This window comes from Cryptomeria japonica, chromosome 7 (genome assembly GCF_030272615.1).
Source record: "Cryptomeria japonica chromosome 7, Sugi_1.0, whole genome shotgun sequence".
NCBI lineage: Eukaryota > Viridiplantae > Streptophyta > Pinopsida > Cupressales > Cupressaceae > Cryptomeria > Cryptomeria japonica.
Genome location: NC_081411.1, coordinates 109,799,413 through 109,819,984, shown reverse-complemented (window position 1 = coordinate 109,819,984; position 20,572 = coordinate 109,799,413). Strand labels below are relative to the sequence as shown.

Below are 20,572 nucleotides of genomic sequence, written 5' to 3'. Positions count from 1 at the left end.
CTAATCGAGTATAGAGTTTCGACCTTAATACTCTCCTTCACAATGGAAGGAATAATAACATGCTCCACCATAGGTCTGGCCAAGGGTCTTGGTGGGAGATTTGGATCATGCTGTGCACCCTCTCTATCATGCGAGGAACCCCCACCTCTACCTTGGAAATCTAGAAAATCAAAATAGTTTGGGATCTCATTAAGGACAAACTCACAGTACAGTTTTCTCAAAAAGTATTGGGGTACCTCATGATTATTGCATGGGGGCTGATCAAATACCATCCACCACCTATCCAAAAAATCGTTCTTAATCCCTTCATGATGACACCAATGAATAGAGAATCTCCTACATCCAAGGTATAAAGGTTGATTTGTTCGGGGGTCCATAAAAAGAGCACACAAGTCAAATTTATTAATTTTCTTTCTCTTCACTGCCACATATGATAATTTGTTAGCATAAAATTGCTTTTGTTCTTCCTTCTTATTGGACCAAAAATTTATTTGCCCACTCACAGATTGTATGTGAGATACAATAGATTGCAAAGAACTGGCAAAGTTTTTCCTATGAGAGTTTGTTCCAGTGGGATCTTTTAGCCTTGTGATTAAACCTTCAAGCTCTTTTTGGCTCTTTTCTATTTGACCTAATATGCTTTCTTGTGTACCTATGGGATGTCTAGGGATTGTAGGAGGTTCTTTATGTGCTTCTTCTTCAATATGGTCTTCATGAGGAGGTGATTGATGTGCTTCTTCTTCAATATGGTCTTCATGAGGAGGTGATTGAGTGTTTTCAACATTTTCTTTTCTAATCTCATTTCCTGATAATGAAAATAAATTTAAATCAATAAACCTAGTTTAATCTTCAAATTAATCAAAAATGACAATAAGAAAATAAAAATACATACCTCTTCGAGCTCTTCGATGGCGTGGCGGCATTTTGATGAGAGATGGACAACTTAGTGCCCAATATCAAGCTCTTACAAAGGGCGAGCGCAAGAAAATGGCACCCAAAATCACCAAAATGCGGGTTTGGGAATGCAGAATGCATCCAAAATGTGGAGAAGGTTTTTTTTTAAGTTTTAAATGTGCATAAGGCGCACGCACTATAGGGCGTGCACCCTATAGTGTGCGCACCTTATAAGGCATGCACTTTAAGAGAATTTTTCATTTTTTTTGAAGTGTGGCACCTTTTTGGTACCACAACTTCGTGCATATACCCATGTTCGAGACTTGCAGATGGAGATCATTGCTTTAGCATGTGGACCTATATTAGGTCCCGTTTGATCTAGGTTATGGACCAACTTAATGTAATGTGTGGATTGGACCTCTCGATGTGTTTCTGAGATGTCTTATGGGTTGGATATTATTTGTTTAGTCTAAGGCTGACATGTTTTGTAATTTTATAATTGGTTTATTATCTAGTGGTTGACCTGATTGTTTATGGTCGAGGGTTTATATATATATGATATAAGATCTCATTGTAGATCATGGTCATAGGAATGGGATATGGATATGTAATGTGCAAATAATGTAAGATCATTTAGGCAGAGGATTTGGTCAATCATTGGAGATTGAGTTGGGTTTATGTAAGAGGATTTAGTCCTCTGGTATTGAGCTTAACTAGAATTGTACTCAGGCATAGAAGATGTTATCTTTACAGTTCACTCATTTTTCCGGATTGTAGTCTAGATTTCTATGTAGTCAGTGAGACTCCTTTTGTGATGAGCAATGCACTCTAGGTTGTTAGCCTTCCTGCAAGTTCAGGCCCCTCAATTGTAATTCACATACTTACTACAAAAGTATTATCTGACTGTGGGTAGGCTTCCCACCAAGCTTTTTCTCTTTACCGGGTTTTTCACATATAAAGTTTGGTGTCATGTGGATGGTATTTATTCTTTGATTATTGTTTATGCTTAATTGGTTTAACTGCTATTCTGGTATTTGGTTTAAGCATTTCGGTATTAATATTTTGGGTTCTGGTATTAAAGTTTTAATTTCTAAATATTTTAATAATCTGTGACAACTGCTTCACCCCTCTCCTCTCAGTTGTCTTTCAGTTATTTGAACTGTCTAACAACAATATGTTGGTCATAAGAGTTCAGAGTGTCCTGATTTTTCATAAGGAGGTCATACATGAACCGAGAGAAGCAATGAGATTATGCAACCAAATCAAGAAAGTGTTAGATTACCTGTTCATCATAAAGAAGAACGCAAATCAAGAGAGTCATCATTCAAGAGAGTATTGTTGAAGCCACCAAAGGAGAGTCAAGAACTGGTGTAACAAAGAGCTTTATTCAAAATAAAATGCAAGACAAACGGTAAGTGCTACAAATTAATTATTGACAGTGGTAGTACTAATAATCTTGTGGTTGTTCTTAAAAGAATTAAACATCCTTCCCTTTATAAAGTCTTTTGGTTACAAAAATGCCACCAGATGTTGGTAGATGAACAAGCCTTAGTTGAACTTCAAATTGGTAGTTATAAGGATAATGTCATGTGTGATATCATGCCTATGGATGTGTGTCATGTGTTGCTTGGTAGACCTTGGCAATTTGATAGGAAATCTATGCATAATAGAAGGAATAATACTTACACTTTTGAGAAGGATGATATAAAAGCATGCTTTGTTACCTATGTAAGAGGAAGAAGGGAATAGCAGTAGTAGCAACAACAACAACAAGGTAATGATGGTATGTAGAAAAGAGTATTTAAATGACATGAAAGATGAAGAAATGGGAATTGATTTGGTACTTAATCCAAAGACCAAGCTTACCTCTAAAAAACTAGATGATTTATCTTACAAGATACAAGATATTTTCAAGGAGTACATGGATATTGTTGTAGTTGATTTTCTTGATAAGTTGCTTCCAATAGGGAGTATCAGTCATCATATGGATTTGATACCAAGAAGGAAGGAAGTCGGTTGGGGAATGAGAGGAAAATACCCCAACATATATAATGGAAGTGATAGTTATGAAAACCCTCAAATCAAATGTATTGAATCAGAAGCAAACTGATTTATTGAAGGATGTTCGAACCCACCAAGGAAGAAGTTGAATCCTCAAAGGATCAACCAAGCATTGTAATTTTTTTATGAAATTCTTGTTCTCGTATTTGTGAATGGACATGGACATGATCAATTCTACTTTAATAACGATGGACATGATCAATTCTTAGCAGACAGGAAAGACTTTTTCCATAAATTTATTGCCTCGACTAACTTTGTCCATTTCTGTTCAGACTACTCTAAACAGGAATAAACATGATCACTGTTTCAATTCTCCATAGCTATAAAAGTTATTATTGTATTTCTGATTGAATATTAAAGCAGTTGGGTGTCAAATATGACTCTTGATATTGTCATGTGTAGGAATAAAATACACAATGAGCATTAGAACACGAGGAAATTTGCCAAATACACATTCTTAAAATACGTGTTTAGGATTAAAATACGATCAAGGAAAGCAAAGAATAAAATTTAATCAACACGTATGCTATAGCAAACCAAAAACAATTTTTTTAATGATCACCATAGCAAACTATATTGCCTCTCGTTTCTAGAGAGTTTCACACCAACTAAAGAGTAGGAGACAAAACAATCAAGAAGTCTCCTAATATAACTGAATTACAAAACGTGGAGAAAAATGGAGAGACAGAGAAGGAGTTTGACAGAGTTTTTAGGAAACAGGGGAATTTTATTAGTATATTCAAAGAGAAACATTAACCTGGTAAAGGTCAATCCTTATCTTGTTTGTTTCACATATGAAGAGGTTTCTACTCATCCATGATAAGCTCCTAGTCTATAAGTGTCATCATGATTAGCTTCTTGAAAATTAGGAGATCTAATAACAACTCTAGGAGGGTAAATAAACTTGTTGCTATTTAGTCATTTTATGGCATCTTTGGCTCGAAAAGAATAGTAGGATTTTTTAGATGTCAAATTAGCTGTTCAATGTGAGAGAAAATTGTTCATTCTTTTTAGGAGATTATATTAGTTAAGTGTGATCTGTTCATTGCAGTGGATCCTAATGATGTTGGTATTTTGAGGTGGCAATTTTCTTATAAGGAACTAGTACTTTTACAGGGGCAAGATGTAGACCGGCTAGACAATCTAGAAGGAAGATTGATTGTGTGAGTCGATGGTTTCCTCCTCTTTAGCGGTGATGGTAGAGATAATTGTGGCGGTGTTCAATTTTTCTTTTCCATTTACAAAGAGCTTCATACAAATAACTTCATGGAGGCACACCTGATGCAGCTAATTAATATGTATCAGTGGTTGTTAGACATATTCTAATGCACAGTAGACCTTTAGAATCTGTAACATTTTCTCACATTCCTAGGGAGTGGAATAGAGTTGCTTCTGAATGCATGCAAGATTGGAATGTTGTGGATATAAGGGAGTTGCCTTTGGATTTATCTCATTTGTTTGAGCAATTAGTTATGGAGGATAGGAATGTTCAATTGTTGTTCTTTGTAGGCTTATTGGCCTTTCTTGCTTTGTAATTCTCTAACACATGACTGGAGAGGATGTCCAGCTTATCAAGAATCTAAAGAGATTGAAACCAACACAAATAATTCAATCTTTTAACTATGTACATTTTGTCATAATAAATAGATGCATTAAGCTTGAAAGATATCCTTGATTCCTATGGCAGCACTATACTCACATTATCCAAAGTTCTTGCAATTGCTATTATTAAATGTGACTATGCACTCTAATATAATTTATTAGCAAATTATGTGTAAATCATAAAATATGTAACAAATCTATGAGAAGTATTAATCTCATGTTTTTTATTACAAGAAAAACGGGTTTTGAAGGGACCCCGAAACCCTTTATAATAGATCTTTAAAAGATAAGAGCATTAAGAAACAAGAAAAGACATTCTGCAAAAAAAACCAGCACAGTTATGGGCAAAAGCTAGCATAAAAGCCCAACAAAACCAGCAACATCTAGCCAAAACAGGAAAAAGACAAATTACTTAATGTTTTTAAGGGCATTAGCCAATTAGTATTAATCTCATGTTATTAAACATAACTTTCATCTATTATTTGGGGTTGTTCTCATGGTATGTCGGTTAAGTGGTGATATTGTTGTTGTGACCATCACTGAGCCATCATGATCACAAGCTTGTGCATTTGATAATGAAATGTGCTCATAGATTTGAACCTCAAGAATTGAAAAGATACATGATATTCAATATTAATATTATTTTAAGGGATGAAAAACCTCCTATTTTATTATATAATATCATTTACCATAATGATTGAATAGCTGATCATTTCTGTGCAGTTATGCTATCGGAGGTTAGAATACAGAGTTTGTAGACAAGTAAAAACCAGATGCCTTCTTCCCTGAGACCAGTGTAGAGAGATTAAATGGGTAGATAACAGAAGAATTTCCGCTCCAAATCTGCTGTGCAAACAGGTCATAAACCTTTTCAGTTGGATGTACCCTATCCCAGAACACATATGCATTTGTATCATTGCAGAACAAATTCTGTGGAGTCGTCCTTCCACAGAGTACTTCTGCATTAAATGATCCCGATCCACAACATGCTGACTTTGTATCTGTGAAGCCTGCAACACACAAAATTCACATTCATTGGCTATACTGTTTCAGTAACATGATCACTGAAAATCTGAGAAAGGAAAAATCATAGGTTTCATGGACTGGTTATGAGTGTAGCTTACCATAGGCTTCACCGTTTTGAATCATGTCCCAGAGATAATCATAAGCTTTATGTGTTATGATAGTTAACCGAGACAACTTTTGGCTAAGGTGAGCCACATGTGACTTCAAACCAGTGTTATATTCCACATATAGCTTGTTTGCAGCCTCCGAACATTCACCATTATTTGTAAATCTGAAATAAGGATCACATCCTAAAGGCGGAATATTCATTACAAGGAATTTCCTTGCCCCAGCCCGATAAAGCCTCTGTCAAGTCACATTTCAATAATTATACATTTTTTCCATAAATTTATAGACCTTGTTTAAAATAACATGCAAAGTGAGAACTCTGAAACTTACAGTGATGTACTGATCAAATGTGGATAGCAGCAATGTAACGAACTGCTGAGGAGTTGTAATGTTTTGGCTAGTTTCGTTTAACACATAGTCACCAATGTCGTTTGTTCCGATTGTAATGCAGTATAGAGATTTGCTCAGGTAGGATTTGGCTTGCGCAGCTCCAGATGGGTATGTTTTCATCAGGGATAAAGAAAAGTTTTCGAACTGTGCTACTTGTTGACCCATTGGCAAAATATTCTGCGAGATTGAAGGTGGTCATAAGCATGAAGGGAAAGACTTAGTCAAACTCGTACACCAATATAATGGTAAAATACATTGGTGGTCCTAAGTTCAACTTCTTATTAACTGAAAATGTTCAACGTCTAGTATAAAGGACTCACAAAGGCTAAGAGCCCACATTGTAGTTCAAGAGGGATGTTGGAGAACAAGCTACATCATATCATAACATAAATGTATGGATGATCAAAACTGATATACTATTTTATAAACACAATAAACAACATATAATAGAGAATATAAATCGAGAACAAAAATTTATTTATACGAACGTTAGAACATAATAATGATCTTTATTCTTCTTTCTTTTCTTACATCACAAAATAAAAATATTACATTTATAGGGCCGTTTTTGAGTATTTCATTTTTTACAAGATTTAAAAAAATAAATATTAAAGGCAATTTAACTTTTGTAGTTAGACTTTTACATAAAAATACATCAAACATGTGGGAAAGATAAGAGACTTAGAATTTACAAGAGAATCTTTCAAAAATCTCTAGTTGAAAAGAAGGTATGAATAATAAATGTGAGTAGATAAGATTAGTTATTTCAACATCCCCCTAATTTTGACTACAAAGGTAGAATTTGTGAAAAATTTAGTAGTGAAGATTCCTAGTTAGCCTACTACTTTTCTAAAATTATATGTTGTGGAAGAAAGTGAAACAACTCTTAAGGTATTCACTATGTGATGTCTTGACAAGTTTAAGTTGTAGGTTCATGAAAGGTGTTATTTCAATGATTCTTTAAGGGAATAGGTTTATCACTTAAGAAGACGCTAATAGGGTAACGCTTTGTCAATTACTACGTGACACCACATTTTTATTTGATAAATCACATTGATTTGAATGCGGTTGGTCTGGCTTGCCATAGGCCCTAGATGATGATTGGAAGAAAGTTTCTAGGAAAGGTGGTTGGCATTGAAAGGACAAACAATCTTCAATGGATGGATAAATTTGCTCAAACTGTTAGCTCTGACAAATTCTACTTGCGGTGGTTTGAGCTCCCAATCTCTTTGTTTTGTGCCTTTTTTTTTGGTGCTCAAAGGTAATATATTTGCTCGATGGGGAGGCTTCAGAGGGGTTTTGGCTTTCTAGTGCTTTGGTTCAATCCTCGGTTTCGACAATGCTCATGAGTGCAATGACATGCTTTTGAATCTTCCTCAGCGTAGGGTGTGCTTGGGCTACATGAAACCCACACAGTTTTGGCAACGATTTATGTTGACCGTTTCTTTCTTTGGTGCCATATAATTAGGAGGGGGGTTTTCGACGACCTCCATGATGGGGTCCTATTTTTTTGAAATTGTAATGACATAATGGGTTGATTTGCTAACACCTCTTTGGTGTCAATTTGGCCATGCCAAGGACCAAGATGTACTATGTTTGTAACCTCTATAAATATTATATATATCTAATATAATCCTTCACAGCCTTTGGTTTTGTTTTATGTACTAAAAAAAAATCTACTAGGGTTTGATACCAATATATTAGAGTAGGGGAAGAGCACCAATAGTTGTTGTTGCTAACTTTGTGCACCCTAAGCTCCTAAACAATATGCCGGATTTTGACAAAAAAAATTGGTTGTCTTCGTATGAGCGCAAGGGTCAAAAAGTGGTCATTTCAAAGTGTCATCTGAAACATATTCTCTATTGCTTCATTACTTGTTTTCTTTGACAAACAAAAAATTTGCACAATTGATCGAGTACTTATTCACAAATGCCCCAAAATTCATGCGTTATTAGTACCAATAAAGTTGCACAATTGATCTAATTATTAAGTTTTTTTTCCAAAAAATAAGTAGCTATTAATCCACTACATAATTTTTAATTAACGAAATTCAATGAATGAAAATTGAAACATACATACTAATTGATACTCTTCCCCTAAATAAAATTTAAGAAATTAGTATAATATTAAATGAATTATAATCCTAACTAGAGTGCCATTCTGTTTTATGTACATAAACCTTAAAAGGTATTAAACTTTTACCAACAGAAAAATCTAATGACCATATAGAGATCATCATATTTAATTAAAAAAAACAAACTTATATTTATATAACGATGATTTAAACTTTAAATTATTAAATAACAATTACCCAATCCATCCTAACTCTCTTCTAACAACAATTAACAATGTTCCAAATAGAGGTACAGTTGGAGGGTTTTCTGCGATGGAAGGAGGAAGCGACAGGGAGAATGGCGGCTCGTCGACGTAGGGTGGGAGCGTGGTTGGCTCAGAAGAAGACGAAGATGAGGATGAGGATGCTGCTAAGCCTATCAAATAGTTTGCCGCGTCCTTAATTGATTAAGACATGGTCGACAAATCCCTTTGGGCGATGTGGTTAGAGGCTCAGAGATATGTTCTTCCTACTTCTGGGCGGCTGTCTCAGTCATCTCATATGTCGGGTAAGTTTTCAAATCAAAACATTAATCGACGAATGGGCTCTGCAATGTGCTTCTCCAATGACTCTTGTGAAGATGATGATGTTCTAGAGGAGGAGGAAGAAGTGCTTCTCGATATTCTCTTGGTGGCCTAGCTGAATTCTCAAAATCAGAGTCCTTTGAAGGACGACATGATCAGATGGATGCTGAGGAGGATGTTTCGCTTCTGGAGATGTGGGTTGAAGCCCAACAATGTGCGCAAACATAGTCGATCTCCGAGTTGCAAGATGTTCTGAGAAAGGTTTTTGCTAAGCTATCGTGTGACATAGGTAACTCTCTCAAATGTGGCTTTTGCTACACCCTCTCAAGAATCCTCCTCTACCTGAGTCGGGTTTGCAATGTCTTCATGATACCCCATCTCCCTTGCCAGACTCATCCCCTGTCGCTGGTGTGTATGATGTGTATGCTATACCTTCCTTTTGTCCTATGGTGGCTTCTCTGTTCGGGGTTTCTATCCCAAGTGGAGGCCTACTTTTCTATATATGCTGCTCAAAGAGTAGAGTGATGTTGGGGTGTAGTGCTGTGGGGATATCCCCTTCTGAAGATTCTCAGACTCCCTCATTTCAGAACCCTGTTCTTTCTCTTCCTAACGCATGGGTCAATAGAATTTTTGCTGGCTTGCAGTTTACGCTTATTGGGAGATTCCTTGGCCATGGACCAAATTGATTTTACTCGAATTGCTAGTTTTGATTAGGTTTGCTGAGTGTGAAATGTTTGATGAATGGATTCTTTTTTATTCTCCTTCAAATCTTTAGAGGATTGCTCCTGATTTCTTTTAGGTCACTAGTTTCTTGGTAAAGCATTTCTTTATCTACAAAGATGGCTTGCTAGTTTTAATGTTACCAACATTCACTTGGTTCTTATTTCAGTTCGTCTCCTAAAACTTCCTTTAGAATTCTTTGATGAAAGTATCATTCATGGTATTGTTGATGCTATACGATGCCACAAAAACTAGAACGATTTTTTTTATGCTAGACTTTGTGACTAAGTCGAACTTGGTTCTGAGTTGCCCATCAATATTAAGCTACACTCCAAGCATGGTGTCTAGGAGCAGAAAAGTCATTATGAGCCGTCTTGACTGAACCACTTGCACAATGCTGAGCATTTATCCTTGTTGTGCCAAGATTTTCATTAGAAGGTCTCTAATGATTTCACAAAGTCTAAGATGGTGCCGGATTGTACTAGGAGCTGCCTCTTAGGTAAGGTTTCCAGTTCCTCATGTAAGGAACAAGCTGTGTTTGAAAGCCCCTCTTTCATGAACAAATTTATGAATGTCCTTAACCTTATTTTAACGGGAAGGTGCTGGAATCTACTGGGAAATAACACTTTGCTAAGGCTGGTGAACTTGATGCATTGACCGTAAGTCCTTTGACTAAGTTTTCTCCTTCAAACATTGAAAGGACAGTCCATTCCCATTCTGCCCCTCTTCCGAAGCATTTATTGAAGTGTGGTTTTATACCACCTTGACTATCTGGCTTCTGGCCTGCTGTTTTGTGACTGCTTGCAGTCATGCTTTTCTATTGGTTCTGCTATTGATTGCTGCTCTCTCTCACTCTTTGTGAAACTTGGCTGGTTCGTCTCTTCGACTGTTTCACCTTTTGTGGTTCCTTTGTTAATCCTTTCTGATTGTACACAGATCTACATCCTTTCAAAATTCCTACATACCTTAATCAAAACAACTAACAACAAGATTTTCTATCCAACAAACCTAAATCTCAAGATGAATAACATTTAAGAGAACTGCTGGTATGGCCAGCCTCTCCGTCGAATGGGCTCGGGCTTTCCTTCCAGTCCTTTTTGTTTGTAATGTATAGTGCATATTTAATTTTCTATACTTCGTATTGAAGAAGACAGCTGCTCTATTGAGAGTTTTTTAAAGCTTGCATTAGAATAGAAATATGTTTGTCTGTTTTTTTCCCTGCACTAAAAGGGAGAACAGAACTGATTTTTTGTGTAAATAAGTCTGCTGTCCAAATGTTTTTTTTAGCTCTGCAAATGTGAAACAGAGCACTCTTATAAACATCTGTATGTGAAAAAGCAGTAGCTCTCTGTTTATATATAGAGAGAGAGACATCTTTATGTGAAAAAAGCAGTAGCTCTCTGTTTATATATATATATATAGAGAGAGAGAGAGAGAGAGATTGGCTGTTCTACTCTTCAACTCTTTCTCTTCCTTACCCTTAAAAAACTCTCAGAGTTACAAACGGTGGCAGAGATGAAAGGAGGGAGAACATAAGAGCAGTTATACATCACTTTTGGAGAGGAATTCTAGAATAGCACCCAGGAAAAACATAGCTGTGAAAACTTTTTAGAAGGGTCTAATGGAAGGGAGAATGACACGGATGTATGAGGAGCCTATGATTGGTTGGGAGTCGAAAACTATAAGCTCCTCTGGCGGTCTTACAATGTTATCAGATGTACACATTAAAAAATTTAGTTTATTATTATTTTATTTTCATTGGACTGGTAATATGGCAAATCTCCAATAATATAAGGGATTAGAGCAGATCTTGTCCTCTATAGATTAGATACTTTTAATCTTTGACTTCATTTTAAAAGATTTTAAATCAAATTTGTAAATTTAATATATAACTCTCTTTGTCAATTTAATTTTAAATCTAAAAGACTAAGCTGTCATTTTAATCAAACGATCTAAAAGTGAAACAAAGATAAACAGCTATATTTATTTTATAAAACCAAAAAATAAAAGACAGTGTACGAAGAGCTCCATAAGGAGACTTCTCTTAAATCATTTGATTGTTGTAGCTCTTATTAAGCGTTTATAGCAAAACTCATCTACATCAGAGCAGATGTAATTGCGCAGAATATATTTCTATTTCATACACAATAGTGAATTTTTATTGAGGTGTTTTGAGGAAAGGTAAGAAAGGAGAAGAGAAGAGACCTCATCAGCTGTTGTTGAGTCGAGCAATCCACAACCTTCTGATTCAAAACTTATCCCCCTGCTAAAATTTGCCATATGCATAAGGAACCCCATAGAAAGTGGGCAAGAATTCTACATCGTAATTATCTAGATGAAGACAATGCTGCTGACATTCTGACCATCTCCAATCCTCCAAAAAGCTCAAGGATTTGAATTTTGGAACTTAATGTAGAATTGCGAGGCAATTGTGTGTGATTACCTCTCTTGGGACATTCATCATGGTAGCAAGGCTCTCTTTTCGCAGGATTCTTGGGCTAGTTATCCAAAGCTTGGATAGTTTGGTGGACGTGGCTCGGGTCCGGATGACTGTTTTAACTTTTGTGGAGAGACAATGTAAGGGATTATGTCAGCTTTGAGCAAGGAGAGAACACTAGGCTATAAGTGGGAGGACTTCTCATCCATGAAACTGCCCCCTAGGGAGGTGGAACAACTTTCAACAATCTTAAAGTCCAGAGTTCTTGTGTTCAGGCATGAAGTGGGTGTCCTGATATGGGGGGGTTAAAAAATGAGACAGTTTCATGTTAAGAGATGGCTACTACCTCATATCCAGAGAACTGGAGCATGCAGGGACAGAAGTTCCAACTCATTTATGTTGGAACAAATTTTGCCTGCCAAAAGCGGGCGTCTTTACATGGGCAGCCCTTCAAAAGAAAATATTCGTAGATGAAAAGTTTTTTAGAATTGGTTTCCATGGTCCCCCAAGGTGTGCATTATGCAAGGCACATGAAGAAACGGTGGATCATATCCTACTGGGATGCCCCTTTTCCTAGGAATGCTGGAGATGGCTTTGTGCCAAGTTGGTGGTCAGGTGCTCTCCCTAATGATATTTTGAGTTTGTTTCAATCATGGCCTAGTATCAAAAAGAACGCAGCCTTTGGTTGCATCTGGATAACCAACCCTTCTATCTTGCTATGGGAATTGTGGAAAGAGACGAATAGGAGCATTTTCCAAGAAAAAAGAACTCAGCTCTACCTCCCTCCTGAGTAAAATAGAAGTTGCAATAGCTGAGATCATCAATTTGAGATTATCCCACTTAGTCCCAAAAAAATGTTTCCTTCAAAATATGGGATGCTAAGCTTAGGCTGAAATGGTTGAACTTGAAGGTCCAGCCTTGGGTGGGGTCTTCCTCTCGTGCCAAGGAAAATTTGGTCTGGTCTGCCCCTCAACCAGGATGGCTCAAATTAAATTTTGATGGTTCGTCCAGGGGCAATACTGGCCCCTCAAGTACTGGATGCATTGGCATGGAGACATTATCCTATGTTCCTCCAAGCGTCTCCCAAATGGATCCAATAATGAGGCTGAATACTTAGCTATCATTCATGTAAAGACTTGGGAATAAGAATTTTACAAAATTGAGGTCGACTCCTCAATAGTTGTGAACTCCATTTGATCAGGAACAATACCGAATTGGAAGCTCCAGACTTATTGGACCCAGATTTGGAGCTCCTATAAAATTTCTATGCTTACTCCATTAACCACATTTACAGAGAAGGTTTACAGAGAAGGGAATAAGGAGGTCGAAACATTGGCAAATGACGGCGCTGATGGGATTGACAACGTTGACTCCAATATAAATTTTGGTACTTGATAGTATTATTCTACTTCAGAAATATTCTTATTTGATGTCATTAGATGATTTTTTAGTTGACTTTTAATTAGCGAAATCCAATGAATAGAAATTGGAACATGAATGATAACTGGTACTCTTCCCCTAAATAGAACTTTAATTGTTTGCAACAACAAACAAAAACTAATATGATATTATATGAATTGTAATCCCAACTACCGTGCCATCCTGTTTTATCTACATAAACCATAAAAGGTATTGAACATTTACAAACAGAAAAATTTAATGAGAGATCATCATATTTTTAAAAAAAATGAAAAAGGTTTATTTATATAACGATGATCTAAACTTTAATTAAATAACTATTACCTGATCCATGCTAACTATCTTCTAACAACGATTAACAATGTTCCGAATAGAGGTACGATTGGAGGGTTTTCTGCGATGGAAGGCGGAAGCGGCAGGGAGAATGACGGCTCGTCAACGTAGGGTGGGAGCGTAGTTGACTCAGAAGAAGACGAAGATGAGGATGAGGATGCTGCTAAGCCTATCAAATAGTTTGCCCCATCCTTGATTGATGAAGACATGGTCGACAAACCCCTTTGGGCGATGTGGCTGGAGGCTTAGAGATATGTTTATTCTACTTCTGGGTGGCTGTCTCAATCATCTCGTATGATGGGTAAGTTTTCAAATCAAAACATTAATTGTCGAATGGGCTCAGCAATGGGTTTGTCCGCTAGCTGTTGTGAAGATGATGATGTTCTAGAGGAGGAGGAAGAAACGCTCGTCGATATTCTCTTGGAGGCCTATCTGAATGCTCAAAATCAGAGTCCTTTGAAGGATGACATGATCGCATGGATGCTGAAGAGGATGTTTCGCTTCTGGAGATGTGGTTGGAAGCCCAACAATCTGCTCAAACACACTCGATCTCTGAGTTGCAAGATGTTCTGAGTGAAAGAAATAGAAAATTGGAACATAAATAAACTATTCTGTTTTCTGATCTTTGATCAGTTGATTAAGAGAATAGAATAGTTTATTTGTGTTTCAATTTTATTTTTTCAAATGAAAAAAATAGTTTATTTGTGTTCCAATTTTATATTTCTTTTATTTGATATCAGAGCCAAGTTCCATAAAGTTTTCGAGGTTCATGAATTTGAAGAAGCAAGAGAATGTGGGTTGAAGAACCAGTCGGAACACTGAAGAAATTACTAAATCCAGTCATAGCTTCTGCAAACAAAATAAGCAATCCACAGGAAGCCACCAGAGGAGATCAGCGAAGATCACAAACAATTATCGTGATATTTTTCCATTAGGTAAGCCACCCATGTTGAAAGAGTGAAGTATTTTTGAAGCCAACAATTGCAAGCTTGCTTTCAATGCAGAAACCACCTCTTCAATGAGGTGAAGTCAACCCTCGAAAGTGGAGATTGCAGTCTGGCATAAACTATAAGCTTAAAACCACCTCCAAAAAGGTGAACTTCAATGAGGTGAAGTCAACTCTCGAAAGTCAAGATTGTAGTCTTGCATAAACTATACACTTAAAACCACCTCCAAAAAGGTGAAGCCCTTTTTTTATAAGATTGTTGAAGGAGAAAAAGACAACTATCACAAATCATTAAAAATATTGATTTGTATGAAAAAAATAATGGATCTTGTAAATGCTGAAGAATTAGTCAAAGCCACCAACATGAAGTTGTGTGAGGAAGCCCAATCATGATATTTGAAGAGGTCATAGTGTTTTTTGTCAAAAAAAAAAGGAGAGAAGCCTTCTACGAGAGGAGAGAAGCTCACAAGTTTTGTGAAAACTGGAGAAATTATTTTAAGTCACCAATATGCAATCATGTGAGAAAGTCAAATCCAAGTCTTAGAAAAGGCTTGAAGGAGTTAAAAGTCAAGAATTTGCAGTCTAAACAGAGATCGCCTCGTGATGGATCGTGGTAGGAGTTGAGCCTGTTGAAGCCAAAGGAAAATACAATTGTTCTTTGTATTACATCGATTAGTGGTTGAAATTAAGGTGGAGATTGTTGGAATATTGTTTAGTAATTCCTCCCACTTGCATAGTTTTATGCTTTTAGTTTTATAGCTTTATTTGAAATGACTATGCAGTTAAAACTGTTTTAGTTTTTTGCTTTATTGCCAATAATACAAGTTTTCCAATATCTAGATGTATCTTAGACCTCTCTATGATGAGGCAGTTGTAATTCATTCTTTATCAATTAGTCTGATCCTTGATCAATTGATCAAGAAGCTCTTGTAATCTCTTCAATCAATAGAATAGCTTATTTGTGTTCCAATTTTATATTCCTTTCACTGAGAAAGGTTTTTGCTAAGCCATTGTGTGACCTAGGTAACTCTCTCAAATGTGGCTTTTGCTACCCTCTCCCAAGAATCCTCTACCTAAGACGGGTTTGCAATTTCTTCATGCTATGCTTTTCCTCTGTCCTAAAGTGGATTCTGTTCGGCGTTTCCATCCCAAGTGGAGGCCCCCTTTTCTCTTTATGCTGCTCAAAGAATAGAGTGATGTTGGGGTGTAGTGCTGTGGGGATATCCCCTTCTGAGGATTCTCAGACTCCCTTATTTCAGAACCCTGTTTTTTCTCTTCTTAATGCATGGGTGGATAGAATTTTTGCATGCTTGCAATTTACTCTTATTGGGAGATTCCTGGTTCATAGACCAAATTAATTTTATTCGCAGTTGGAATCCAATTGCTAGTTTGGGTTAGGTCTGCTGAGTGTGAAAGATTTGATGAATGGATAACTTTTATTCTCATTGAAATCTTTCGAGGATTGCTTCTGATTTCTTCAAAGAGGTCACTAGTTTCTTGGTAAAGCATTTCTTGCTAGTTTCGATGCTATCAAGATTAAGTTGGTTACTATTTGAGTTCGTTTCCTAAAGCTCCCGTTAGAATTCTGTGATGAAAGTATCATTCATGATATTGTTGATATTATTCATCAATTTATTACCATTGACGATGTCACAAAAACTAGAATGAGTTTTCTTTATTCTACATTCTGTGTCTACGTTGAACTTGGTTCTGAGTTATCCATCAATGTTAAGCTATGCTCCAAGCTTGGTGTCTAGGAGCAGAAATGTCATTATGAGCCTTCTTGACTGAACCACTTGCGCAATGCTGCGCATTTATCCTTGTTGTGCCAAGATTTTCATGAGGTCTCCAATGATTTCACGAAGTCTGAGATGTTGCCGGATTGCACTGGGAGCTGCCTCTTAGGTAAGGTTTTCAGTTCCTCATGCAAGGAACAAGCTGTGTTTGAAAGCCCCTCTTTAATGAACAAATTTATGAATGTCTTCAACCTCATTTTAAAGGGAACTGGGAAAGAACACCTTGCTAACGCTGGTGAACTTTGTGCATTGACCGTGAGTCCTTTGACTAAGTTTTCTCCTTCAAACATTGGAAGGACAGTCCATTTCCATTCTGCCCCTCTTCCGAAGCCTTTATTGAAGTTTGGATTTACTGGCATCTGGCCTGCTTTTTTGTGATTGCTTGCAGTCATGTTATTCTATTGGTTCTGCTATTGATTGCTGGTCTCTCTCACTTCTTGTGAAACTTGTTCAGTTTGTCTTTTGACTGTTTTACCTTTTGTAGTTCCTTTGTTAATTCTTTCTCATGCAACAAAGATCGAAACCCTTCCAAAATTCCGACATACCTTAATTTAAACAAATAACAACTTTTTTTACTATCTACAAACCTAAATCTCAATATGAGTAACATTTAATAGAACTGACCCATTCCTGTGCTCTAACCTGTTTTTCCTTCGATTGCTGCAGTGTCCTGATACTGCAGTCTGCTGGTATAGCCAGCCTTTCCATTGAATGGTCGCAGGTCTTTCTTTCAGTCCTTCTTGTTTGCATTGTATCGTGCATATTTAGTTTTCTGTACTTCCTTCATATGGAAGAAGACAGATGCTCTATTGAGAGTTTTTTAAAGTTTGCATTAGAATAGAAAAATGTCTTTTGTTTTTTGTGTCCACTAAAAGGGAGAACAGAACAAATTTTTTGCGTGAACAAGTCTGCTGTTGAAAGTTTTTTTGAGTTTTGCAAATGTGAAACAGAGCACTCTTATAAACATCTGTATGCGAAAAGAGCGGTAGCTCTCCGTTTTTATATATATAACTGATTTTCCTGTTCTATAATTCTACTCTTTTTCTGCCTTAAAAAAGGTAGCAGAGATGGAAATAGGGGGAACATAAGTGGAATTCTAGAATATCACCAGGAGAAACATAGCTGTGAAAACTCTATTGGAAAATGGAATGGTATGGATGTATGAGGAGCCTATAATTGGTTTGGAATCGAAAACCAATAACTCTTTTGTTGGTCTTACAATGTTATCAGATGTACACATTGAAAAATTTAGTTTATTATTCTTTTATTTTCTTTGGACTGGTAATCTGGCAAGTCTCCAATATTCTAAGGAATGAGTTTGAGAATTTTGATGGAATAGATATTCTTTAATATTTAATCTTATCTAAAAATATTTCAAACCACATCTATAAATTTGATTTATGACTTTAAAAAAAAATAATTTAATAATATATCTTGAAAACAAAGTTGTCATTTTAGTCAAAACGATATAAAAGTTAAACAAAGATAAACAACTATGTTTATTTTTTAGAAACAGAAAATAAACGACTGTGTACGAAGAACTGCATAAGGAGACCTCTCTTAAATCATGTTTTCGTGCAGAATCTTAAATAAAACGATAGGAGCTTTTATAGCAAAACTTATCTACACCAGAACAGATGTAATTGTCCAGAATCTAAATAAATATTTATCTATCTCATACCCAATACTGAAATTTTATTCGAGTGTTTTGAGGAAAGGTAAAAACAGGAGAAGAGAAGAGACCGCATCAGCTGCTGTTGAGTCAAGTAATCCACAGTCGGATGATGCAAAATTTATCCCTCTGCTAAAATTTGCGTTTGGCTCCAGATATGGAGGGCTAAAGGGAAGCCCCAAGTAGGTAGCTGCACCAATAATTATGCAATACATGATGCCTTAAGTAATATTCAGTGGTATGATTAATAAAAATAAGAGCATCTATACCTGTAATAACAATTGAAACAAACCGAGAAAGTCGAAAGTGGTGCGGCCATTGGTAAAGCGGCCGGTTGGGTAGTGAAAGAAGGTAACACCGTAAGGTGTTAAGTTTGCACGCACGTCGCAGTGGGGAATGTAGTTATTGGTCCCTGCATCTCCTAACGAATCTCCAAGCACAAACATGGCTGGCACATGAACTCCTTTCTCAGCTGCTACGAAACAACCGATCATCCATAGCCCAACTAAAATGTTCACAACTGAACTCTTCATTATAGCCATAACAGCTAAACATCCAAGCGATCCCGTTCAATCTCAACCTCATGTACTAGATGAGAATAGGCTGTTATAAATAGAACAAAAGTTTTAGTCAAAGTCTTCTTTACATAAATTGAATGATGAAAGCTGGCAATACACTATTCTCCTTTTGATAAGATTGGAGGTTACCAAATAGAACTCTAATGTTGATGTCAATTAAATATACGTACTTGATGAGTAACCTTCTAATGTTGATACAGATGCTATGTAATATAACAATGCTATCTATTCTTCTCTGTTTCACACAGAGTTCTCCTTCACCCTTCCACTTTCTAGATGTTTCCTATAATAAATATTATAATATAATGACTTTTTGGAGATAACTTGCTTATACTACAAGAAAATGGAATATAGTCAAAATTTTATATAAATATGCAAATCAACATGACAAGTTATGCAAATCATGGTGACGAGAGAAGATCTACAATTAATTTGAGAATATTTATCAAAATCTGGAGTTGGTAAGAGGTTGGGAAAGTAAAGGTTTGTAAGAAATGTTGTATAGTCCAACACTTCCATTTAATCTTGAATATTGATATGTATGAAAAAGAGATCTTAGGTCTATGGATACAAATTAAGATTCCAAATCTAGCAACAAAAATAGGTTCAATTATAGTCCTAATAAGAGAGTTGAACAATTAGGTATATGTTTCTTGGTTACAATAGAATTGATTTTGTGAAGTGTGTATGTAAGATCTAACGTTCAATGATAGGAAAATGACGAATTTAAGCAATGACAATAACTTATAGAATAGAAAACCAACACATTAGGTCAGATCTAGAAAGAGGACATAGAAATGAACCTGGGCCTGCAAGTTGGGCCTAAATTATCCGACTAGTGTGTTGGGTGCCCCAGTCTCGACATATTTGAATTGATAGAATGAGTAAAAATACAACTAGGAGGTCTTGTAGGCTTGTCTCAGAAAAATCTAGCTAAAAAGTGTCAGACATAAGTGATGGGCACCCTAGTCTAGGGGTTTTCTCCTATTCAAAATCTAGGAATCTCTACCACAGTCTACTTTGCACTCTTGTAGTTCACTATCTACTATCATATATGATCTTTTGCACATATGAAAATAGAAACAAATGATTGTCTTATATAAGAAATTTCTTAAGTCAAAACTTTGTGTTGATGTTACCATGTCCACAATAACTATGATTGATATAAAAAGGAGCTTTATCTTAAGAAAGAAAAAGAACCTCTGTAGAAAAATCATTCGAATAAATGAAAACTGTATAAATCAAAAGAGCAGATAGTTATCTTTTGCTTCAATATAGTAAAATCTTCTTTTTAACTTGAAGAAATGACAAAGCTTCTCTCTCAACACAATTATGCATATAAGATACATGTAATGACCAATTATGCATTATCCAATGCTGGCATATGGTCACTTTCCTTGTCAGCACATTCAATTGCATGGACGGTGCGAGAGTTTGGTCAAAAACAATCAATTGAAAACCATATTAGGTAATGTCAAGGTATAGATATGATTAAGTTAGATTATAAGGTTTTATATGATGTGAATAAAATGGATTAGTAGGATTATGATCTTATGTATAATTTTTTTAGAAGATGTATAAAAACTTTAAGAATTTTTATGTGATCATTATCGTAATGAGAATAATTTTTTTATCCCTTTGTTTCTTAAATCAATTGAGTGTTTGGGTACTATGATTCTATGTTTATGGATTGCCACCTATGGTGGATTTATTAATGATCTTTACATTTGGAATGGCATATTGCTCAACTCTTCTATAAGATAGTATGATATTAATTGGTATTGATTGTCTATTAAAATATAGTTCTATTTTATTATGAATGTCAAAATATTGGAGGTGATGATTATGACCTTATTAACCTTGTGTGAACACTTACCCTTCATATTAGATAGTCTCTAACTAACTTGTATGACTTAGGATTTAGAAAATTGATGATGTTTCTAATATGTTGGT

General features: G+C 35.9%; 1 protein-coding gene across 2 annotated transcripts; it reads right to left on the bottom strand.

Moving 5' to 3' along the window:
- Positions 1-5,165: 5,165 nt before the first annotated feature.
- LOC131049818 (GDSL esterase/lipase At1g71250) lies at positions 5,166-18,643 on the bottom strand. Of its 2 annotated transcripts, XM_057983900.2 has the most exons (5): positions 18,334-18,642; positions 18,113-18,231; positions 6,022-6,258; positions 5,682-5,928; positions 5,166-5,567 (listed from the first exon to the last, which is right to left on the bottom strand). In XM_057983900.2, exons 1-5 carry the CDS (start codon positions 18,581-18,583, stop codon positions 5,296-5,298), a joined length of 1,125 nt encoding a protein of 374 aa, XP_057839883.2. In that variant the 5' UTR covers positions 18,584-18,642; the 3' UTR covers positions 5,166-5,295. The 2 variants fall into 2 exon arrangements, with proteins under 2 accessions (XP_057839883.2, XP_057839884.2); XM_057983901.2 differs by lacking the exon at positions 6,022-6,258 and having other exon boundaries at positions 18,334-18,643.
- Positions 18,644-20,572: the final 1,929 nt, after the last annotated feature.